This window comes from Bufo gargarizans, chromosome 7 (assembly GCF_014858855.1).
Source record: "Bufo gargarizans isolate SCDJY-AF-19 chromosome 7, ASM1485885v1, whole genome shotgun sequence".
NCBI classification, from domain to species: domain Eukaryota; kingdom Metazoa; phylum Chordata; class Amphibia; order Anura; family Bufonidae; genus Bufo; species Bufo gargarizans.
In genome coordinates this window covers 186,406,379-186,431,822 of record NC_058086.1, presented here as the reverse complement: position 1 = coordinate 186,431,822, position 25,444 = coordinate 186,406,379, and the positions used below count along the sequence as shown (strand labels likewise).

Here is a 25,444-nt window from a genome sequence, read left to right as displayed (position 1 = left end):
TACAATCTTCGGAAGGGAACATCTTGGAAGATGAGAGTGCCATTAAGATCTTAGATTCAGCCAAGATCATGAGCAATGAGATTACCAAAAAACAGCAGGTGAGCAAAAAAATTTCTTTTTTGGGGTGCCAAATCTTGGTCAGTTTTATGACGGGGTCTAGGTGAAATCATATTAGTAATTTTGTGCCCAATGTTTCAGTTTTAACCTGGACTGTTGCTTTAATTTTGAAAACAAGAGGATGAGTAGGGGGGTGTACCCAGTGGGCTCCAACCAACTCGACTAGTTCAGGCAGGTGCAGGAATCGAACAGCAAATGGATAAAATAAGCTTTATTGGTGGTTAATTTTCAAAACAGAAAACGCGTTTTGGGGTTACGGGACCCCTTTATCAAGTCTTTTGGATGGATGGATATGATAGGTGCTGGTATTGCACTATGGTGATAGGTGCTGGTAAATTTGCGCTGTTTCTATTGTTAAGTGGCCGGTGGTAAGGGCCTCTGTACACGCTGCACGGCAGTGCAGATTCTGGGTGTAAGAAAACACCGCACACCTGCAATGACCTCTTCTCCACCTACCAATCATATATTTCCAACGCACTCACCTCCATAATGCAGATAAACACGCATACACCCCTTTAGGGATTGAGATGTGTTACATACTTACCCTGTGAGCGCCTTCTTTCTCGCCACTATACGCTTTCATTTTGCCCTTGGCATAGTTGTATTGCTGTATTGTGATCCACTACAACTTTAGATTTTTTTTTTTACTTTCCATTTCTCTAGATTGCAGAGAAAACTGAACTAAAAATAGCAGAGTCCAGAGAAGGTTACAGGCCCATCGCTAAACATTCATCCGTGCTGTTCTTCAGTATTGCCGACCTTGCCAACATTGACCCAATGTACCAGTATGCGCTCAACTGGTTTGTCAATCTCTATATCAACTCAATTCAAGACAGGTGAGAGCTGCTCTAACTTCGCACGTTATTACATATGTATTTGTGTGTTTACATATAACTTTTTTCTTTATATTTATTTCTGTATATATACCGGTAATTGTTACACAGATTTATTTGCTTATTATTTTTATCATCTATCTATTTTTATATACATATATTTATTATATTGTATTTATTTATGTTTATATAATATAGATGATGATTTTCCTATATTCTTTTTTCAGCAACAAATCGAAAATCTTAGAAAAACGTCTACGTTACCTGAATGACCACTTCACCTATAACTTATACTGCAATGTGTGCCGCTCGCTGTTTGAGAAGGACAAGCTTTTGTTCTCCTTCTTGCTCTGCTGCAACCTCCTCATGTAAGTCTTCATCTGGGCACTAACAGGCGTCATAAACTACAGGCACATAACTGTTTGCCATCTTTTCTCACCTTCCAGTTTACACACACTTTTTGACACTGATTTTGGCTCATTTCTGCCTCAAAATCAGCTCCAAAAAACGGCTCAAAACAGCCTCCCATTCATTTCAGTGGTAAATAGAACTTTCTTTTTTTTTTTACCTTGTGGAAAAAAGAATTAGCATGCCCTTTATTGGGGCGGAATCCGCACTGCATCTTCCATTGAAATGAATAGGAAGCATTAAAAAACCGCTCCGTACATGAGCTGGAAATGCAGTTTTGTATTGAAGTAAATCCCCTTTGTTTAAAAAAAAAAAGCATTACAAAAAAAAAAACATGCTTAATTTTGTGGCTTGGATTTCCAAAATCCATCATGTGAACATAATCTTATAAAAAAAAAAATATTACTCTTTATCCATTCTAATTTTAGGGCAAGGAAGGAGATTGAATACCAAGAATTTATGTTCTTACTTACCGGTGGTGTGGGCCTACAAAATAATATTGCAAACCCGGCCCCGGGCTGGCTACCGGATAAAAGTTGGGATGAGATTTGCCGTGCAAGCGATTTACCTGCTTTTAAGGGATTGAGGTAACGGTTGTATAGAGCGTACCAGTTATAAAGTAGCATCTCGTTGAGTTCATTTGTCCTTTGTATATTACAGATGCACTTTACATAGTTTAGTACCTCCATTAAGGCTAAATGCACACGATCAGGATTGTGTGGAGATTTTCCGCGTGGATTTGCGTGCGGAAAGTCCGCACCGTAGGTCATGTACATTGTATTCTATGAGAATTTGAAATTTCATGCTGTCACGGCTGAGGATGGGGGAAACCCTCAGCCGTGTGATGCCAGATGATGTAGTGACTACTCGGCCATGAGAACAGGATAGGGAGCAGGTCACCTCCTACAGCGTCCCTACCCTGACCCTAACTCCTAACCTGCATGGGCCGACCTTTAAGGTAGGAGGACCCATGCGCAGGAACCTCGGAGCCCTGTCTTACCCTCCGCAGATCCCTGAGCTAGGAGCTGGGTAAGACGACCTACTCCTCCTTGGCACGGAGGAGCAGGAGTCTCAATGGCCAAGCTGTTGGGAGAAGGGGAACACAAACAGCTATACGGGAATGGCAGGCGAACGAGAAGTTCCACCAACCTGCCACAGCCTTGCTGACTGGATCCCTAAGCAGACAGGAATCCAGAACCGTATGCTGCACCAAACACAAAGGAAGGTCCCAACAGAACATAACATAAACATCACATACAACATCATACACATAAAGACATCTACATAACGACAATACTTTATGTCCACAGGGGTGGCTCTCACTGGCAAGGAAGATGGAGGTCACAGGAGGCTGCTCCAGCAAGCATGGCTGAAGCAACCCACTGAGCCATGCTAGCAGTGAGGCTTTATAGGCCAAGAAGCCACACCCCACAGTCGGACACACCCAGTGACATCACACACACACTGGGAAGGGAGTTAACCCTTCCAGCACCACAGAAGGGAAACTCACAACTTAAAGGGGAAGTGTCCAAACAAATCACACTGTGGCTGTTACCGCAGGCAACGACATGGGTGGCAGCCGTCCTGGGAGACAGCCCGAAGGCCGGGACACTGCCACCACATGTTCAACATACCAAACGTTGCCACGGGCAGCCACAGTGAAAGGAAAGTGTCAAAGTGCACACCAGACATACAAACGTGCATCCACACACGCACACAACTCTAAGGGAACCGCACACATAGCTGTTGTCCGCGGCAACCGCACTGAGGCTAACTACATCAAGCCCCAAGCTGCGGTTGAAACAACTACCCAAACCGCGGGCAACTGTAGGCGGCTCCCAAGGAGTCACGGCCATAACCGTGGCCGTGACACATGCACACGATACAGATTTTTTCCATGCAGATTTTGACCTACTGTGCAGATTCTAAAATTCGCAGCATATCAATTTATTTTATTTTTCCTGACCGGATTTTCTACATTCACTTTAAAGGGGCCAAAAAAATCTGCATACGGAAAATCCGCATGCAAATCCGTAAGCAAATCCGCACCAATTGATGCAGATTGACCGCATGGATTTCCCTGTGAACACCTGCAGATTTCAGTGCAGATTGTCCGCATGTAAATCCTGAATGTGTGCACTTACCCTAAAGAATATTTCCTCCTAAAATAATCAACAGTAAATCCCTGAGATTGTTAAAGTTATTAAAAATTATATTTAGCAACATCCAATATGGCCGCCATTATAGTTCTTAAAGGGGTTGTCCAGCCTTCTTTTAAGAGATGGTCTATCCTTAGGATAGGGCATCATCCTTAGCTGATCGGCAGGGGGTGGCGTCTCAGACCCCCGCAGATTAGCTGTTCTGTGTAGCTGAGTTGCAGAAAGTCAGCACCAAAACTACACCGCACCATCAACATTGTAGTGGACAGAGCTCATCACCGCAGCGCTGCCCCCTTTGGAGTCAATGGCTATCAAGAAGGACAACCCCTTTAAAGGGATTGTCACATTCCTAAATCACTATATTTAAGAGTCATCTAGTTATGCAGTGATATAACCTCACCTCTAATTGCAACCATTTTGGATGTAATTAACAACTTGTCAGAAGTTTGTTTTTTTTTGAGGCGCAGATTGCGGCAAAACAGCTAGTTGCGCCGCAATCTGCAACTTCTTCCTACTCATGCCAGGTCTAAAAAAGTGTGTGTGTGGGGGGGGGGGGGGATAAGGGCCGACATGCCCGTCTCATTTACCATTTTCTATGCAAGGAAGCTGTCTTATATTTAGAACTGCCCCGCGCCTCTTCATAACTTCGGCGGAACCCCCGCCAGCTATAGGGCTTTATTAAGAGCAGAGTCTAACACACTGGTCTTAATAAATGTGCCCCATATTTGTTGTCAAGAATTGCAAGAATCGCTTTACACATAAGTTGCTTCTATGAATTACACAGTACATATAAATGAAAGGTATATCAAGTTATAAAACAAAAAAAACTAAAAATATATATATAAATATCTAACATTAATATTAAGACATAGGTGTAATAAATATATTGTAACATTTAATGTATTATTTATATACATATATACATATTTTATAAATCTTATTCTATAGATGTTCGAAATATTTAGTTTCCCTAGGGTACCTTTTAATTTTTCTACATTGTACCATTTTGTGTGTTGGAATGGAGTCATAGATTTTCTATTTCTTGAGTTTGCAGGTGTTGTTCAATAATAGTTTTCAATTTTTTAAAGAAATGATGTGGTTTTTGTCCTTCAGGACAATTTTTTGTCCTTTAGTCTATAGATTGTATTTCATGAAGTATACATTCTTGTATGAACAGAGAACATTGCATTGAAAATCCCAATGTGTGGCACACGTTGTATGACAGCAGAGAACCGCACAATGTTCCCTTACCTAACCCATTTAATGAGAAGCTGAACGAGCTTCAGAAGATGATTATCCTGAGGTGCCTGAGACCAGACAAGGTAAGGAACGTGCAATGTCTATTTATTAGCTTTGCTTGTAAAGTATTGAGACCTATGGAGCATGATAAAGATAGGCGAGTCTCCTCGCAGTACTGCACATGACGCTCCACCGCTTCATTCTCTTTTATGGGGTTGGTGAAGACAGGACTCCATCAGTCTCCTAGAAGTTAGACCGATATCCACAATCCCGCTTCATTCAGAATAGGGACTTGAGAATGCCGTGGGTTCTAGAGGTCGACCCCCAGTCGTCCTCCATTTATCACCTATCCCGTAAATAAGGGCTAACCCTTTCACCATAAAAGGGGTCTCCAGTTTAGAAAACATATTTCCATATAATCAGGGGATTTCCATCCAGGATCCTCATCTCTTGCCCGGGGCGGAGAGCGGGTACAAAGAGCGTCTCTCTCTCCGGAGGAACCTGTCGCGTCCCGTGTTACATAGACAACTTATTGATTTGAAGAGTCACTGTGTAATGCTTAATTTCTCCTGTGGTAGCGCTGCAGGAACATAAAGCACTTACCATCAGGTTTCCCCCCATATTACAGGGTCCCAGTAGGATTTGCTTATTGTTCACAAGACTTGCAGAGATACAGACCGATGTAGGAACAGGATGTTTTGAGGCAGTATTGGTGTAGGCAGCGGGTACATATCAAATCTCCCCATCTGCTATATGTAAAGACTGACTCTAATGTACATCTCCATTTGTGACTATTAGATGAGCCCGGCCGTGACCAACTATGTGACTGACAAACTTGGAAAGAAATTTGTTGAGCCGCCTCCATTTGATTTGTCAAAAAGCTATTTAGATTCTAATTCTACGATCCCACTCATCTTCGTCTTATCTCCTGGAGCCGATCCTATGGCAAGTAAGTAAGACCAAGCGATTGTCAGGACGTACACATTTGTATCTTTACTATCTACAGTGGGAGGACACAGACTAAGGCTACTTTCACACTTGCGGCAGAGTGATCCGGCATGCAGGTCCGTCGCCGGAACGGCCTGACGAATCCGGCAAAACGTATGCCAACTGATGGCATTTGTAAGACTGATCAGGATCCTGATCAGTCAGAAAAATGCCTGATCAGTCAGAAAAATGCATTGAAATGCCGGATCCGTCTTTCCGGTGTCATCCGGCAAAACGGATCCAGCATTTATTTTTTTAACCTTTTTTCCATGCGCAGACCAGAAGGACGAATCCGGCATTCTGGTATTTTGAATGCCGGATCCGTCACTAATACATTCCTATGAAAATGCCGGCATTCAGGCAAGTCTTCCGTTTTTTTGGCCTGAGATAAAACCGTAGCATGCTGCGGTTTTATCTCTGTCCTGATCAGTCAAAATGACTGAACTGAAGACATCCTGAACGGATTGCTCTCCATTCAGAATGCATGGGGATATACCTGATCAGTTCTTTTCCGGTATAGAGCCCCTGTGACGGAACCCTATGCCGGAAAAGAAAAGTACCCTTAACTTAATGGGTTATTCCATGAAAATTATTTATCGATTCTCTACAGGGTAGGTGATAAATATCAGATTATTGGTAGTCCACTCCTGTGAATCCCAATGATCATGAAAACTAGGGCTCTCTGAGTCTGAGTGAAGTAATCGTGTGCATGTCAGTCCTCAACGCCATTCGCTTCTATGGTCACTGTCTATATCAACCTCATAGAAGTGAATGGAGCGTGGACCGACATACCTACTATAACACCATTCGGAGAGGGGACTCTGGGACATCTCGGGGATAACCACTTTCGTAAGGCCACATGCATGTGACCGTATCCGTTTTTGCGGTCTGCAAATCGCGACTTTGCAAAACACAAATATCGGCCGCGTGCATCCAGCATTTTCCCTTCTGCATGCCCCACTATATATACCAAATGCCTATTCTTGTCCACAAAACCGCCAAGAATGGGAAATGTTGTTTTTCTTTTTTTTGCGGTGTGCTGTCCGCATCTTTTGCGGCACCATTGAAATTTATTGGTCCGCATCCGATCCAAAAAAAAATCGGATCGGATGTAGACCAAATCTACAGTTGTGTGCATGAGACCTAGGTGTATCTGCCATTTCGAAGCAACTGAATTCTTTTCTGTAACCAGTATGTAATGCAGAGCGTGAGGTCCAGTGAGCACAGAGCAACAGCCCTTAGGGAGGGGATCAGCAACCTCTGGCATTCTCCACCTCTATGGGAGTTCCAGGTACGGCTGAGCAAGTGTGCATGCTGGGAGTTATAGTGTAACCACAGCTTGAGTACTGGAGGTTGCTGATATTATACTCAGTGCACACTTTCTCTGTCTCATTTACTGATTTTCATTACCAGTCATAACCCTAGGACAATAACGCCTTTTTTCTGGGAAAAAAGAAACACCCCGTGCATCTTCTGTTTGTGTACATGCGATATATCTATTCCTCATAAAATATGATATCGTTATAAACTTTCTGTTTCAGGTTTGCTAAAATTTGCCAATGACAAAAATATGGGAGGGGGCGACAAGTTCCAAGCCATCTCCCTAGGACAGGGACAGGGGCCGGTAGCTGCAAAAATGATAAAAGAGGGAGCAGCAAACGGGACGTGGGTTTGTCTGCAGAATTGTCACCTGGCTGTGTCCTGGATGCCAACGCTGGAGAAGATTTGTGAGGAGTTCACCAGTGACAACTGTCACCCAGATTTCAGGCTGTGGTTAACTAGTTATCCTTCACCCAAGGTAATTAAATCCTGATTACAATCAGATATACATGTAATATACAGTAGGTCTATATCCTTGTGGGGGTCATTTATCATTCTCAAATACGCCTAAATGGTGTGCAAGCACGCCCACCACTGATGGATTGCAGGGGGGTCGTAACCATGAAAACGAGCAGTGTATAATGTGATGGAAAAATAAGTGAAGCCAGCAAAGGAGGCAATATGGACAATCACAATACATTAGTAAGTGCCTTGTATTAACTTTCTCTACGTGATGAATGCCATTTGCTGGACTGAGACAACCCATATAATTAGCAAGTTGTTGGAAGACTTGTGTGCGTATATGACCAAGCTCTATCCAATTGCCAGTATTTAGCTTCTCAGTCTTGACAACACTTGTGTCCCCAGTTTCCGGTGAGCATTCTCCAGAATGGTGTGAAGATGACAAACGAGCCACCAACGGGACTGAGACTCAATCTGCTGCAGTCGTATCTCACGGACCCGATCTCTGACCCACAATTCTTCAATGGATGCGCAGGGAAAGAGCAAGTAAGAGGTTTCTTTTCCATACATCTAATATATGAGACTATAGGAAGAACATGGAAGTCTAACTCTGTGCTGTCTTTTATGTTCCAGGTATGGGAGAAGCTACTTTTTGGGGTGTGTTTCTTCCATGCTTTGGTTCAGGAAAGAAAGAAGTTTGGTCCTCTGGGATGGAACATTCCTTATGGATTTAATGAGTCTGATTTGAGAATTAGTATTCGGCAACTGCAGGTGATTGTATTACATTTTATATGACACTTTCCATTGTAACATGATTAAATGTAGACTATATGGCCATATTTCCAAGCACCCTCTGTTTCCCATAATACCATTCTGATGTTCAGAACATATTGGATAGTACAGTGGCTCTCTTGGCAGTTTACCCCTGATAGTACCCTTGTAGTCCCAAACAGGGGCGGACATATACAGTAGAAGGCCCCAGTTAAAAACTATTATGTAGGCCCCATCCTGCTAATCCATCAAGAGTGAGGGGCCCGTTATAATGCTTCTTGCTCCTTTGTATGATCCTCTAGACCAGGGATGCTCAACCTGCGGCCTTGCAGCTGTTGAAAAACTACAACTCCCAGCATGCTGTAATAGCTGTAGACTGTCCAGTCATGTTGGGAGTTGTAGTTTTGCAACAGCTGGAGAGCCGCAGGTTGAGCATCCCTGTTCTAGATAATCCTTTATCTGATAGAAAAGAATCAGTAATTTTGAGCCTAGAGAACATTGGTACCCATTTCTTCATTCTGGTATAGAGCCTGCCTTGCCTAAAGGGCCCCTATGCAGCTACATATGCTGCACCCATAGCATGTCTATCCCAGGTCCCTAAAGATGTGTGTTAGAACTTTTTTTGCTTTCAAATAATGTGTTTTTTTCCCCTTGCTATTTCAGCTCTTTGTGAATGACTATGAACATGTACCATTTGAGGCCATCTCATACCTAACCGGAGAGTGTAACTATGGAGGTCGCGTGACAGATGACTGGGACCGGCGCCTCCTACTGACCACTCTGGCAGATTTTTATAATAATGACATCATTGAAAATCCCCGTTATCCCTTCTCTCCGAGTGGGAACTACCTAGTCCCACCTAAAGGCACTTATGAGGATTACATTGAATTCATCAAGGTGAATCTCAGGCTCAACTCTATGTTGATGGTTATATTAGTATTACTCAGCAGTGCGTCTTATAGTCTGAATGCTAATGAGCTCTTCCATCATGGAAGCGGTTGCCAGCATGTGGAAGGCGTGGGGAGCGATGAGGGAAGCGATGTGCTGGCTCTACTCACCCTCCCTGGTCTTCTTCTGGGCCCAGCCTGTCACGTTCAGGTGTGGGAGGAAAACACCACACCGAACATAGGAGGGAAAGGGTAGAGGGAATAAGACTTGGAAACTAGGGAAAGGAGATGGACAACTCCTAGTAAAACCCTAATCAAAGTCCTGACTAACTACCAGTATGAACAGACCCCAGAGGTAGGTGAGCTTATACATAGGGATACCTAATGTCCTAACTCACCCTATAGGACCCTGGTACTAATGTCAGAACTGAAACAACCTGTTCCTACAAAAGGAAGGATGAACAGGAGTCTCCCTCAGGCCTTAATACAAATGACAGGGAAATGCAACACACAAAATAACCCAAACAAAATACAAAAGGGAAAGAAAACACTTAACTTCAAGTGGCTATGACAGCACCAGGAACTCAGCCGAGATCCACACACCAGCAATTCACAACTCAAACTGAAGCTATAAACCGCATAGCATAGTGGGAGAAACAGCAATAAATAGAGAAGGTAAAATGACCATAATAGCCACACCTGAGGAAAGAAAGCGTGGCAAGCACCAGAAACATCACATACGTAATTTGATCCCAGAAACAACACAGACGTCATTTGATCCAAACAGAAAACATGTCAGATCAAACCACGTGTTGCCAGTCTCACAAATCTCCTGCCACCTGTCGCAGGAACGTCCATGACACAGCCAAGGCATACAGAGCCAAGACGTAGTGCATGTCTGCGCGCTCTATGACATGACGCTGAGGTCTGATGAAGTTCTCATCTGAGGCTCATGAGGTCTGATCTGAGGTCTCATCTGAGGCTAATGGGGGTCTGATCTGAGACCGATGAAGGCTAGGGGGGCTCTGAACTGATGCTGTTGGAGCTTGAGGGTCTAAGGGTCTGATCTGAGTCTATTGGGGGTGTCATCAGAGGTTGATGGGGGTTTGATCTGAAGGTGAGGGAGGCTCTGAACTGACGCTGATGGAGCTTGGCGGTCTGAGAGTCTGATCTGAGGCTGATGGAGCTTCGCGGTCTGAGGGTCTGATCTGAGGCTGATAGAGCTTGGAGGTGTGAGGGTCTGTTCTGAAGGCTGATGGAGCTTGGGGGTATGATGAGGGTCTGATGGAGCTTGGGGGTCAAATTGTTTGGTCTGATCGGAGGTTTTATGAAAAATCAGGGTCTGATTTTAGGGTCTGATGAGGCTTGGGCATCTACTCTGATTTGATTAAATATATATTTTTTATTTTCCTCCTCCAAATCCTAGGTGCGTCTTATAGTCTGGTGTGTCTTATAGTCCGAAAAATATGGTATATAAGAAATTTGACATCTTGGTTATACGAAACTCTTTTTATAAGGAAAAAAAATAAAGTTATTTATGTTGATTTATCTAGAATCTGGAGATTTAGGGTGGCAGAGGAACAGCCTGCTAGAGTTCACCAGATCTGGCCTAGTAAATGCATATTTGTAAATGCAGATGTGGACACAGCCTTATTTTGGTCAGTTTGTAGTTTTTGCGCTCCTTCTGGTAGGTTGGAAGATTGTGATGGCAATCAATTGTTAAGGTGTCAGATGGCAGATGCACAGCCTGGCACTCATTACACACACAGAGTCACAGAGCTTATGGCCATATGGGGCTCAGAGGCCATCAGTCAGAAGCAACACTTATTAAAAAGTTGTCTGAACACAGGTACTAGATATGGTAGATATAATCGACATAGATGGTTGAGTTATTTTGTAACCACATTACTGTATGTTACTGATTTTATACTGATCTTGATGTACAGCCCAAAGCTGCATTCAGAAATCTGCTGGTTGCCACTGGTAACAGTCAACAATCTGGATGACAGACACACCCCAACAGCAAGCGTTAAATTGACAGGTGGCGAGCTGTGCTAGTTACATGGCATGTCGCCGCTCACTAAGCTATTGACGCAGCGCACGGTTCCAACAAGCTTACTATTAGAGCTTTATGCTGCCGGAGTAGCGTAGGACACATCTGTCAATTTAACCCTTGCTAAATCTGTAGTTTTATTACAACATATTACTGTACATTGCCTGTGGTAACGGTTCCAAGTCCGAGAATGCAGCTATTCAGGCAGCAAGGGCTGCTGGGAGATTTCCTCTCTGGAGCCAGCAGAGTTACAGCATAGAACAGAAAATTCTTATAACTTTTTCCTATGGGACCTTTAAATAACCTGCTTGAATCACATTAAGGCCTCGTCCACACGGCCGTAAGTGTTTTGCGGTTTGCAAATCGTGGATCAGCAAAACAAGGATCCCGGCCGAACGCATGCCACCATTTATTTTTTTATGTCTGTAGAAATGTCCTATCCTTGTACATAAAAAGGAGAAGAATAGCACATGTTCTATTTTTTTTCTTTTTTTGCGGGATCGCGGAACGGACATACGAATGTGGACAGCACACGGTGTGCTGTCTGCATCATTTGCGGCCCTATTGAAATAAATGGCTCTGCACCCTTTCTGCAAAGAATGCTAATCGGGTGCAGACACAAACTATAGTCATGAGGCCTAACAGAGGAATGCACAAACAATATTACCAGTTCTCTATCTATAACACTTATATGTATGAATCTCTTACTTCTTCCGTCTGGCAGAGACTCCCTTTCAGTCAGCATCCGGAGGTTTTTGGATTACATGAAAATGTTGACATATCAAAGGATCTGCAGCAAACGAAAACCATTTTTGAATCCCTGCTTCTGACTCAGGGGGGAGGTCGCCAAGGAGGCTCATCCGGGGCCAGTGATCACACGCTGTATGAAATAGCTAATGATATACTCAGCAAGGTGAGCTCTTCACAATGTACTTTTTCCAGACATCCAGATATTGATGATCTATCCTTTCGCATAGGTCATCAATATCAGATCGGTGGGGGTCCGACACCCAGAACCGCCGGAGATCAGTTCCCTGTAGCTGCCAACGCCAGGACTAACACTTCAAGAGAATGGGAGTTGAGCTGCAGGATCAGGCATGGCCACCACACATTGAATGGTGCTGGGTAGGGATGAGCAAACTTTTTTTAAGTTCGGCGTACAAGGTTCGGGTTATCTAAGAATTCTGTTAAGGTTATGGCCTGTGGTAGCGGAATCCATAACGGAACTCTCAGATAACCCGTACCTTGTACGCCGAACTTGAAAACACAAGTTCGCTCAACACTAGTGCTGTGCTTTCGGCTCCATTCAAAATGTTAATTCCGGTGCCAGCGGCTGCAGAGGGTGCCAGGTGTTGGACTCTCATGATCTTATATGGATGGCCTACCCAGAGGATAGGTCATCAATATCTGAGCCCAAAAAACTCATTTAAAGGGGTTGTTAAGTTATTTTTTATTGACCTATCCTCAGGATAGGTTATCAATATCAGATTAGCGGGGTCTGACACCTGGCACCCCCAGAGATCCGTTGATCTCTGTAGCCGCCAGCGCCAGGACTAACACTTCAAGAGAATGGGAGCAACAGCAGCGGTGAGCAGGTGTAATTACAAGAAGCCGGGTGTCCGACCCCTGCTGATCTGATATCGATGACCTAAACTGAGGATAGTTCATCAATACAAAGAACTTGGACAACCCCTTTAATATACCGTACATTTCTATGAAATTTATCCATTTTGATGTTAAATCCGGCAAGATTTTTCACATCCAGGTAAGTAGTAGTATACAAATGGAGGAAATCTCACTATTATACTTATCTCTGCAGCTACCTAAGGATTTTGACATTGAGGTGGCCCTGCAGAAGTTCCCAGTGCGATATGAAGAGAGTATGAACACAGTGCTCGTGCAAGAGATGGAGAGGTTTAACAAGTAAGAGAGAGGTCGTTTCCCTTATAGATTGTAAGCTCATGCGCTTGTCGTCAGTTGTATCTGTTTTAGGCTTCATGCACACGGCTGTTGTTTGGGTCCGCATCCGAGCCGCCGTTTTGGCGGCTCGGATGCGGACCCATTCATTTCAATAGAGCCGCAAAAGATGCGGACAGCACTCCGTGTGCTGTCCGCATCCGTGGCTCCGTTCCGCAGCCCCGCAAAAAAAAAATAACATGTCCTATTCTTGTCCGCGATTTGCGGACAAGAATAGGCATTTATATTGCCGGCGCCCGTTCCGTTCCGCAAATTGCGGAAGGCAACACGGGCGCCTTCCGTTTTTTGCGGACCGCAAAAAACGGCACGGTCGTGTGCATGAGGCCTTACACTGTTTTGTTTAATTGTCTTTAGGCATTTGTTATGTTATGTTATGTAAGTATTTTACCTCCTCGTTTCTTTATGTAAAGCTCCAAAAAGAAGAGTATAGTAAATAGTAATGGTGATTGGAAGCTACTGGTTCTCCTTGTGGAGGTGTCTTATATGAAGTCCTCCCTGGGAAAGGGTATGCACATTAGCTCTCCTCCAGAAGGAAGAAACTGTCTCTAGTGCCACCTATAGGCAGCTACCCTGTAAGTCAGTGCCATTAAAGACCCTTGACGCGTGACAAGGCATATTAGCCAAATTCAAAACATCCATCTTTAGTAATAATTAGGATTATCAAATAGATTGTAATGAATTGAATTAGTTCAAAATCAGCCCCCTGGCCCGCTGCTCAAGAGGCTCCCCCTTAATTCACAGGCCATATTGCCTGGCCCTGTAAATCTTACACGGGCGCTGTTGCTCAGAATATCAGCTCAAGCGCAGAGGTTCTCCTGCTGCTACCTGAGCAGTGCAGATACCAACTGCACATGCGACATTGACGTCTGGGTACACCTAGAAGTGGAGGCGCTGTTCCTCCATCCGAAGCAACCGCTTTCACTTACGGGTGTAGCCAAACGTCAGCGCCGCATGCACAGTGAGCCGCAGCAGAAGTTCTGTGCCTGCACCTATGCTCGGGGCAGTGGAGCAGGTGCGAGACTGATAGGGACAGGCGAGATGATGTCTAGCCCTGTCAATGAAGGGGGAGGCGGGAGTCTATTGAGCAACAAGGCCAGGAGGTTGATTTTGAAGGAATTTGATTTGTTAGAATCTATTTCAGTGGTTCTCAACCTGGGGGTCGATCGGCCCTTTCCAGGGGGTCGCCTGGGGCTTCCTATTGTGGGTCGCCCGCACAACGGCAGCGGCCCCTTATCCTCGCGCACAGGAAGTGATGTCCTATCACTGCCTGTGCTTGAAGGAGCCTGACGTCTGGACGGGTAAGTCGGGCCGCCTGTCTGCTGAGGTCCGAGTTTTTTCGTTAATGACACCGCCGCTGAGCACCACTGCCACCAATGATTTAATTGAGCCTGGCTAATTTTATTTTAATTATTTGGCTGAGCAAGGCTTAATTTATTTGGGGGGGCATGAAGCACCGCTGATTTATTTATTTGGGGGACCCTGAGCACTTCTGATTTATTTATTTGGGGGACCCTGAGCACTTCTGATTTATTTATTTGGGGGGGGAGACTTGAAGCACCACTGATTTATTTATTTGAGGGGTACCCAACATTTTGTCTTTGTGATTAATTACTCTGCTTTAATTATGTTCAATTTGTAGCAATAAAAATACATCCTGCATATCAGATATTTACATTACAATTCATAACAGTAGCAAAATTAGTTATGACGTAGCAAGGAAAAATATGTAATGGTTGGGGGTCACCACAACATGAGGAACTGTATTAAGGCGTCACGGCTTTAGAAAGGTTGAGAACCACTGATCTATTTGCTCATCTCTAGCAACAATGATACCTAATAATTACCACCAGGTGGCGCTCGGATACCAGTAACATAACAGTAATTACACAGTACGAACAGTTAAAGGGGTTTTCCGGGCTTTTACTATTGATGACCTATCCTCAGGATAGGTCATCAATATCAGATCCCCCCCGCCGATCAGCTGTATGAGGAGATGACCATAGACTGCAGTAGTGGACACGATGAAGGAAGCTTTAGCTACCATTACATAAATGATACATTACGCTAATCCAGAAAGTTGAAGAATCTGACAGTGTTTCCAGCAAGAAAACGGAATGAAAAGATGAAACAAAATGAACCAATGTGATAATTCCTCTACAAAATTAATAGGAGAATTTCTGTTACCATTTTATTTTGAAATAGTTTCAATACTTTTCAATACGGTTTCAGAGGAAGCATACCGCCATGCAGGGTAGGTGCCCGTAACAAAAAGCCATCGCTCCACTCGGAACGCCCATAGTAATGAATGGAGGGCAGCCACACATATATAGCTGTTCTCCATTCACTTTGGGGGTCCCGTTTGGAGATAGGAGCGGGTCTCAGAGGTGGGACTCGCACGCATAGGACATTGGTGGCACATCCTAGCGATATGCCATCAATGTCTGAGGTCTTTTTAATGTAGAATTATTACAAAAATGCTGGGATATTGTACTGTTTGTAAGTTCAAAGGGGTTTTCCAGGACTTTATCCTTAGTATAGGCCATCAATTTCAGATCGTTGTAGGTCGGACTCCTGACATCTCCAGCGATCAACTGATTGACAGGGCCACATCACCCCAGAGCAGGCACAGCTCCATACATTTGATAGTGGCCATGATTGGTACTGCAATTCTTTCCCATTCATTTAAATAGGAGAGAGCTACAGCACCATTTACCCAATACACTATCCTTAGAATAATCATTCGCATGCACTCATTTATAGTATTATATCTTCCTTTATGTGTTTTCAGCTTAATCCGTTCTATAAGGACAACTCTACAAAGCCTTCAGAAAGCCATCAAGGGACTTGTTGTTATGGACTCGGAGCTGGAGGCCCTGTCTGGAAGTTTGATCGTAGGGAAAGTTCCTGAAACATGGGCAAAGCGATCTTATCCTAGTTTAAAACCTCTAGGAAGTTACGTCATTGATTTCCTGTCCCGGCTTAAATTCCTACAGGTAGGTAGAAGGGCAGTGTTCATGGCTGAGACCCCATCACGAGAATAACTGGGTCTTGGTCGATTCATTTTTTTTCTCCTTAAAGCATAGCTTCTCATAGTCAAGGAAATGGAGTGATGCTGGGCAGGAATAAAAAAATATATAAGCCTTAGGCCTCATGCACACGGCTGTTGTGCGGCCGTTCCATGCATTGGGGACCGCAATTGCGGTCCCCAATGCACGGGCAACATCTGTGTAGTGGGCCGGACCCATTTAACTTAACTTGTGATGAATGGGGGTCCCAGTGGTCAGACCCCCACCAATAAAAAATGACATATCCAAGTAGTATACCATAACTTACTGTGAAGGGAAATCCTCTTTAACATTTATTTAAAGGGGTTGTCTGGGCTTTTACATTTGATGACCTATCCTCAGGATAGGTCATCAATATCAGATCGGCGGGGGTCCGACACCTGGCACCCTGCCGATCAGCTGTATAAAGAGATGCCGCACGCAGTGCGCACTTGCTGTCTTCCGTCTCTCTACCTGTTCACTGCTGCTGTCTATGGCAAGTTGGTAGGTCATCAATAGTAAAAGCCCGGACAACCCCTTTAAAGACGTCCTATAATATAAATATTCCACCATATCAAAGCAATTATTGTGTTTCTTCAGTTCCATAGGATTTCAGTAGTAGAGAAGTGAACACACCTTGCATTCTAAATACCGTCATGTCTTTCTTGTAGACTTGGTTTGACTTTGGAAAGCCTCACGTCTTCTGGCTGTCCGGATTCTTCTTCACACAAGCATTTTTGACTGGTGCCATGCAGAATTATGCCAGGAAATACAGAATCCCTATTGATTTGTTAGGTTATGAATTTCAGGTGAGTAGCACACCAGTCTGCACGATACTGATGACCATCCGTTTAGATCGGGGTGCACAAGCTTTTCTGGTTGGGGGACACAATGTCAGACTGAGGGAATCCCAAGGGCCGAAAATAAAAGTTAGAGGGGTGATTGCCAACTGAAATACTGTATTTATGGCACATTGTACATACAGTATATACTATAAAAGTCTGGTTACACCTCCAGGATTACCATGTAATGGAAGAATACATGAAAAATGCATGTGAGCAGCCACAAGACATCGGCATGCATATCTGTCACCAGATGGTTGGGGGCCCCACAGAATGATATCAAGGACCACATGTGGCCCCTGGGCTGCAGGTTGTGCAACCCTGGTTTAGATAGAAATAATCAGCGAACAATTAGAGACAGGTGCATCGTGTGTGCTCTCTACCTTGTAAGGGCCGCTTCACACGAGCGGATGCCGTGCGTGGCATCCGCTCCGTGAAAGAGTGCCAAGACCCGCTGCAGACTGCAGAGGCACGGAGCAGTAACATGACTGTTAATGCTCTGTGCCTCTCTGTGACCTCTTTACTACGAAATCACAGTGAGATAAAGTTGTCACTGTGATTTCGTAGTAAAGAGATCACAGAGAGGCACGGAGCATTAACAGTCATGTTACTGCTCCGTGCCTCTGCAGTCTGCAGCGGGTCTTGGCACTCTTTCACGGAGCGGATGCCACGCACGGCATCCGCTCGTGTGAAGCGGCCCTAAGGGAGCAGAACAGTCAATATAGAAAGCAGAATGATAGAGACGTACAGGTGACAGTAGTACTATTGTGACTTAGTGTTTGTCAGTGATCTGCATAGCTACAGATCTGAGCAGTTTGGGATTATACAGGAAATATGTTCATGCTGAGGACACGGTTCATGCTAGCCCTCATGTACCATATTGTTTTTATTCCAAGTAATATCTCAGTACGTCATAAACTAAAAAAGCTGATTTTGACCAGGTTCTGCCTGTGGACACTTCTGAGACGTCACCAGAAGATGGCGTTTACATTAATGGGTTGTTCCTGGATGGCGCTCGTTGGGACAGAAAGAGGTTGGTGACAATAATTTCTGTATAATTTATACATTGACATTTTATATTTATCATCAAAGGTCAAGGTGAAATTCCGTTACTCCAGCTGTTCTGAAACTACAACTCCCAGAATCCTCCTTACACTTCTATGGGAGTTACAAGAACAGCCAAGTACGTGTGCATGTTGGGAGTTGTAGTTTCACAACAGCTGGGGTGCCAAAGGTTGTCTGACCTAGTACTAAAGCTCTCCTCCCAGATCTGTGTTGATTTCTTAGGCCTCTTTCACACTACCGTATGGCTATTTCAGTGTTCTGCAGTCCATTTTTCACGGATCCGTTGTTCCGTTTTTTTGTTTCCGTTTTGTTTTTCCGTTCTGTTGTTCCGTATGGCATATACAGTATACAGTAATTACATAGAAAAAATTGGGCTGGGCATAACATTTTCAATAGATGGTTCCGCAAAAACGGAACGGATACGGAAGACATACGGATGCATTTCCGTATGTGTTCAGTTTTTTTGCGGACCCATTAACTTGAATGGAGCCACGGAAACGGAATGCATACGGAGTACATTACGTTTTTTTTGCGAAACCATTGAAATGAATGGTTCCGTATACGGAACGCAAAAAACAGCCCGCAAAATGGAAAAAAAAAAGAGGCCTTACTCTGAGAACTCTTTCACATGAGCGTGACGGATTGGCGCCGGATGCGTTCAGGGTGCATTCAGTGAAACTCGCACCATTTTGCAAGCAAGTTCAGTCAGTTGTGTTTGCAATTGCATTCAGTTGTTCCGTTTTTTCAGCGCGGGTGCAATGCGTTTTGATGCATTTTTCAAGCACGTGATAAACTGAAGGTTTACAAACAACATTTCTTAGGCTGGTTTCACACAGGCGTTGCGGGAAAAGATGCGGGTGCGTTGCGGGAACATGTATGATTTTTCTGCGCGAGTGCAAAACATTGTAATGCGTTTTGCACGCGCGTGAGAAAAATCGCGCATGTTTGGTACCCAAATCTGAACTTCTTCACAGAAGTTCGAGTTTGGGATCGGTGTTCTGTAGATTGTATTATTTTCCCTTATAACATAGTTATAAGGGAAAATAATAGAATTCTGAATACAGAATGCATAGTACAATAGCGCTGGAGGGGTTAAAAAAATAATATAATAATTTAACTCACCTTAATCCACTTGTTTGTTCAGCCCGGCTTCTCTTCTGTCTTCTTTCTTCAAGACCTGGGTAAAGTACCTGTGGTGACGTCACTGTGTTCATCACATGGTCCATCACATGATCTTTTACCATGGTGATGGATCATGTGACGGGACATGTGGTGATGGATCATGTGACGGGACATGTGATGAGCGCAGTGACGTCATCACAGGTTCTTTACCCAGGTCCTGAAGAAAGAAGACAGAAGAGAAGCCGAGCTACGCGAACAAGTGGATTAAGGCGAGTTAATTTTTTTTAACCCCTCCAGTGCTATTTTACTAAGCGTTCTGTATTCAGAATGCTATTATTTTCCCTTATAACCATGTTATAAGGGAAAATAATAATGATCGGGTCTCCATCCCGATCATCTCCTAGCAACCGTGCGTGAAAATTGCACCGCATCCGCACTTGATTGCGGATGCTTGCGATTTTCACACAGTCCCATTCACCTCTATGGGGCCTGCGTTGCGTGAAAAACGCACAATATAGAGCATACTGCGATTTTCACGCGACGCACAAGTGATACGTGAAAATCACCGCTCATGTGCACAGCCCCATAAAAAATGAATGGGTCCGGATTCAGTGCTGGCGTTGGAAACTCGCCTGTGTGAAAGGGGCCTTAGGGTCCATCCACACGTCCGCAAAATGGGTCCACACCTGTTCAGCAATTTCGCGGAACAGGTGCGGACCCATTTATTTTTAATGGGGCCGGAATGTGCTGTCCGCATCCGCATTTGCGAATCCGCACTTCCGTATCCGCACTTCCGTTCGGCAGAAAAATAGAACATGTCCTATTCTTGTCCGCAATTCCGGACAAGAAAAGGCATTTTCTATGAGAGTGAGAAATGCGAAACGCACATTGCCGGTGTCCGCATATGGATGTTTGAATGGACCCTTAGCAACCATCAGTGAAAAACGCATTGCATCCGCACCTGCTTGCGGATACAATGCGTTTTTCACTAAAGCCTCATTCACTTCTATGGGGCCAAACGCAGAATATAGAACATGCTGCGTTTTTCACGCAACGCAGAACTGATGCGTGAAAAAAAATGCTTATGTACACAGACCTATTGAAATGAATGGGTCAGAATTCACATCACGCATTGCACCCGTGCGGAAAACTCGCTCGTGTGAAAGGGGCCTTACCGCTGCAAATCCTGATGATCATATAATAGCATCCTTCTAATACATGGAAAGCCAATGCAAATGTAACCCAAAGGAACACTCCAGGCAACCCTGGTATACTAGTGCACAGCCTGAGGGGGTGGTGCATGACACAGGGATTCATAGGACACTAGAGATTAGTAACATTGCGCCCCTCAGACCCTGCACTAGGCATAGCACAGTGTATGTGATTTGTCTTCAGTGTTCCTTTTACATTTATATCTACTTTCCATGAATTAGAAGGATGCTCAGTTTTGCCTGGAGTGCCCCTTTAAGTCATGCAAACTGAAAAGTGTGCAATAAATAAAGCTTCTGGTCCAATCCTCTTGGGCAGAACCATGCATGTAGCTGTATAGCGTAGTGGTTAAGTTTCTTGGCTCTAATGTAGAAGGTTGTGCGTTCAAATCACGTCAGAAACTTTTCAGAAATAGAGGCTAAATTAAATTTAAATATATATGTTTTTAGCCATAATATGTTTACATATATTATTATATATTTAGAATATATATAATATATTATAATATATGTAAATATATTATGGCTAAAAACATTAGTAGTAGTTTCCCACATATTATGCATTCATATATATCAGAAGTATGATTTTATATATATATATATATATATATATATATATATATACACAGTTTTCTGGATATATATATACAGTGGATATAAAAAGTCTACACACCCCTGTTAAAATGTCAGGTTTCTGTGCTGTAAAAAAATGAGACAAAGATAAATCATTTCAGTACTTTTTACACCTTTAATGTGACCTATAAACTGTACAACTCAAACTCTAAAATAATGTGGTTGCATAAGTGTGCACACCCTCTTATAACTGGGGATGTAGCTGTGTTCAGAATTAAGCAATCACATTCAAAATCCTGTTAAATAGGAGTCAGCATACACCTGCCCTCATTTAAAGTGCCTCTGATTAACCCCAAATAAAGTTCAGCTGCTCTAGTTGGTCTTTCCTGAAATTTTCTTAGTTGCATCCCACAGCAAAAGCCACAAAAAAAATAATATAAATTTAATTTAGCGTCTATTTCTGAAATGTTTTTGCCGGGATTTGAACTAACAACCTTCTACATTAGAGCCAAGAACATTAACCACTACGCTATACAGCTATGTTAACCTGCACTGAAATATGAAATGATACTTCTGCTGTATAGGAATACTTACTACATGACAAACTACTATAATGTTTACTGACATAGTTTATCATTTAGCTTTATAGCTGAGTGGTTAAAGTCCTTGCCTCTCATGTAGAAGGTTGTGAGTTCAAATCCCAGCAGAAACTTTTCAGAAATAGAGGCTAAATTCGATTTAAATACACTAACTCCATATATGGACATAGCTATATATGGAGTCAGAGCAGGGACTCCTAAGCCGTGGACTCACACTGGGGGATTCCCTCACTGTACAGCTACCTTCTGCATAGACCTCAGTGGAACCCGGCACCCTCCCCTCTTCAGAGCAGGGGGTGCCTGGTTTAATGCTCGGTTTCTCCCATTGACTTCCATTCTGCTCTGTAGAGCACCCGAGCATCGCAAAGTGTTCAACACTAGTTGTCACCATTTCACCTTCCCATTCTGTGAACTGACCCCCTCTCTCTTACAAAGAGGAGTTGGGGCTAGCTTGCCCAGGGTCCAGCATTGCACAGAAAAATATACTGCAAAAACTTCTCGTAATAAATGAATAGGCAATTTATAAAACCTGAAAAATCATGAACAGCTTGTTCAAAAATCAAAATGCTGATTATAATTGTGTATTAATTGTCTTAACCATAAATGGATGTTAATCTTTTTATTAATCGCACCAGTGGAGTACTGGCAGAACAGCACCCCAAGATCCTGTTTGACTCTGTGCCGATTATCTGGATAAAACCAAGTAAGTGGATCATGATAATAAAATACTATGCATTAAAGTATATAGAGAGTACATAGTGCTGCTATATCAGCAATGTAAATATATCCGGGGATACACAGACAGACATCGAGATACATCTAGGCCAAACCTTTCAACCTTAAAGGGATAGCAAGAGGGACAAATCATGTCATAGGGAGCAGCAGTTTTATAAGCCAGGCCTTTAACTTTATCCAATCCAAAACCATGCATACCCAATATCACCCATCCGTCTCCTCCAAAATACCATGGGGGGAGATTTATCAAAACTGGTGTAAATAAGAACTGGCTTAGTTGCCCATAACAACCAATCAGATTCCAGCTTATATTTTCCAAAGGAGCCTTGAAAAATGAAAGGTGGAATCTGATTGGTTGCTATGGGCAACTGAGCCAGTTCTTATTTACACCAGTTTTGATAAATCTCCCCCCATTAGTATTCCACCACTGCTGATCACGCCAAGTTAGAGTTTTTGTGCCTGTGAAATAGGGGGCATTCACATGACTGCATCTGTTTGAAAATTGCGGATGCACAAACACAGATACTGGCCGCGTGCATTCCGTTTTTGGCGGCTTAGCCCGTCCTGCCCTTTGTTAGAAATGCCTATTCTTGTCTGCAGGGCCGTGGAAATAATGGGTCCACATCTGATCCACAAAAAATGCAGATGAGATGCGGGCCGAAAATTAGGTTGTGTGAATGGACCCTTAGGCTACATGCACACGTTCAGGATTCATGTGCGGAGAATCCGCACTGAAATCCGCAGGCGTTCGCAGGGAAATCTGTGTGGACAATCTGCATCAATTGGTGCGGATTTTCCGCATGCGGATTTCACTAAGTGAATGAAGAAAATCCGGTCAGGAAAAATAAAATAAATTGACATGCTGTGGATTTTAAAATCCGCACGGAAAAAATCAGCATCATGTGCATTGAGAATTTCAAATTCTCATAGAATACAATGACCTATGGTGCGGATTTTCCGCACGCAAATCCGCGCGGAAAATCTGCACGCAATCCTGATAGTGCGCATGTAGCCTTAGGGTGAGTTCAGTTTTCCAAAAATGGTTGTAAAATCGGCATGTGGTCACACCAGGGAGCAACCAGTAAATGCGGACACTTCAGCTGGTATCATGACACCAATATTAAAAGAGCTGGCCACTTTTGAGAGTCTCTTTTCATTTGTGTGTTCGGGACACAAGATTTTAATAGTCAGCAGAGAGCAGGGAACCTTTAGAAATAAGTGGCTGCTTAACTTATCAGTAAAGGCAAATCAATACCATAGAGCCGCTCCATAGAGCGTGGTAACCTGGTTAGATGGGGCGGTTTGGCGGCACTTGTAGACTTCCATTCTCATTAACACTGTGGCTCCGAGTGGTCGGACCCCAATCCTGTGGATAGGGCATAAGTGTTATAAGTGGCCCTTTAAGGTTTCTCCCAAACACAACTTTGCACCGACTTTTTTATTTTTTTTGGAAGGGGGTGGGGGGGGGGGGGCGCAGGTGTAAAAACACCAGAATAACTGTGTTTTTATAGTGTTTTTTTCTGCGGTTTTGGGGAATTTTTTGCTGACAGTGTGTATGACCGCTAGCGTTTTGTAATGTCATTTTTCCCCTATAAAAAAGATGTCAAATAGTCTGCAAAAAAGAGCTCAAACATGTTGCAAAAGTAGCCAGAGAGACAAAAAAAACACCAGGAGCAACAAAACGCCTGTGTGTATGTGCTGTGTTTAACATTTTCCATAGACCTTCAGCTAATATCTGGAGCTGGTGTTTTTACCCCCAAAAAGCCACCGAAAAATGCAGATTCAAAAAACACCCCTAAAATACAAAAGTGCAATAAAACACTAGCAAAAACATATGTGTGAACCCATCCTTAGAGATTAGATAGGCTCCCCCCAAACATAAACCGATCACATTGTTTACTACTGCTGAGAAATCTCACATCTCTAAGTGGTTGTCTTATCAGTCCACGAAAACTTAGGTGGCCTTTCTTCACTTTGTCTTTATAGGGTCTTGCACTATGCTTCGGTTGAATACTGTAATCCTCCTTTTTCATCCTCTGACCTAACTCGAGCACTGAATGAAGTAAAAATCCTTCCCCAGTCTCGTATTCCTCAGAACGTTTCTGTAGTACAATATAGGGCAAGAATCTGTTCTTCACATGATTTGGTATCGGGAAGACGTCCAGTATGAGAACATTACTGTACGCTCTGGATCCAGCTGGCAAAACCTCAGTGTTAGATATAGAACTTTGTCTTAGCAGCTGTCCCCAGTAATTCGCCTCCTGCCAGTGGAAGATTTATTGCACGTTTTAAGTAAATTCTGCAGGGTCAGGTGCACATCATTATATCATGGCAGCTACGGATGATGAGCACCCACTTAATACTTTTAGGACCACCTTTTGCCCATCCCCACACATTATGATGACCAGCATTGTAATATAAATTGACAGGCCTGAGATCGGGTCCTTTATGGGGTTGTTTATTCCAGCAAGAAACCAGATAATGCTGCTAAATAGCCTAAGATAAAATATTTCTGCATCAGCACCCCAAGCTACATCGGTGCACACATTGACAACACTTGACCGCTACAGCCAATCACTGGTCTCATGTGACGTTGACATGATGTCATCGCAGCAGACATGTAAACAAAAGACACCAGGAGAACCGGCACGGTAGCCCTGGATCACTGGGTAAATACTGTTAGATTTTTTTTCACTGTAGGCCGTGACAGTTTTTTTGTTTCGTTTTTTTATTTTTATTTTTTGCGGAAACTGGACAACCTCTTTAATTCAGAATATCTGTTGTGTTCTTGTCACTAATTTTTTGGTCTACTGAAGTCTAAAAACCCTCCTCTTGGCAAGAAGTAGAGGAAGGATGGGAGCAGTATGACCGCAAGGTCAGGTTGTTTGTAGTCTGTTACCATGGAGATGCATAGGTCTGCATAGGAGTTCTAGACACAAACCTATAGGACATTTTTTAATCAAGACCATTTGCAAAGTGGGTTCCTTTATCATTTTAGATGCATTGGGACCATGAAACTGGTTGCAATATTTTACAAAACTGT

General features: G+C 43.5%; 1 protein-coding gene across 1 annotated transcript in view; it reads left to right on the top strand.

The window, feature by feature from the left end:
• DNAH12 (dynein axonemal heavy chain 12) overlaps nucleotides 1-25,444 on the top strand; it is a 165,470-nt gene that overhangs the window by 130,553 nt on the left and 9,473 nt on the right. The window contains 16 exon segments of the mRNA XM_044302476.1: nucleotides 1-98; nucleotides 781-953; nucleotides 1,178-1,318; nucleotides 1,787-1,945; nucleotides 4,695-4,839; nucleotides 5,555-5,705; nucleotides 7,285-7,541; nucleotides 7,931-8,071; nucleotides 8,159-8,296; nucleotides 8,960-9,193; nucleotides 11,961-12,149; nucleotides 13,056-13,159; nucleotides 16,002-16,206; nucleotides 16,929-17,066; nucleotides 18,041-18,132; nucleotides 22,302-22,369. Of these exon segments, the coding sequence (XP_044158411.1) occupies nucleotides 1-98; nucleotides 781-953; nucleotides 1,178-1,318; nucleotides 1,787-1,945; nucleotides 4,695-4,839; nucleotides 5,555-5,705; nucleotides 7,285-7,541; nucleotides 7,931-8,071; nucleotides 8,159-8,296; nucleotides 8,960-9,193; nucleotides 11,961-12,149; nucleotides 13,056-13,159; nucleotides 16,002-16,206; nucleotides 16,929-17,066; nucleotides 18,041-18,132; nucleotides 22,302-22,369 (2,433 nt within the window).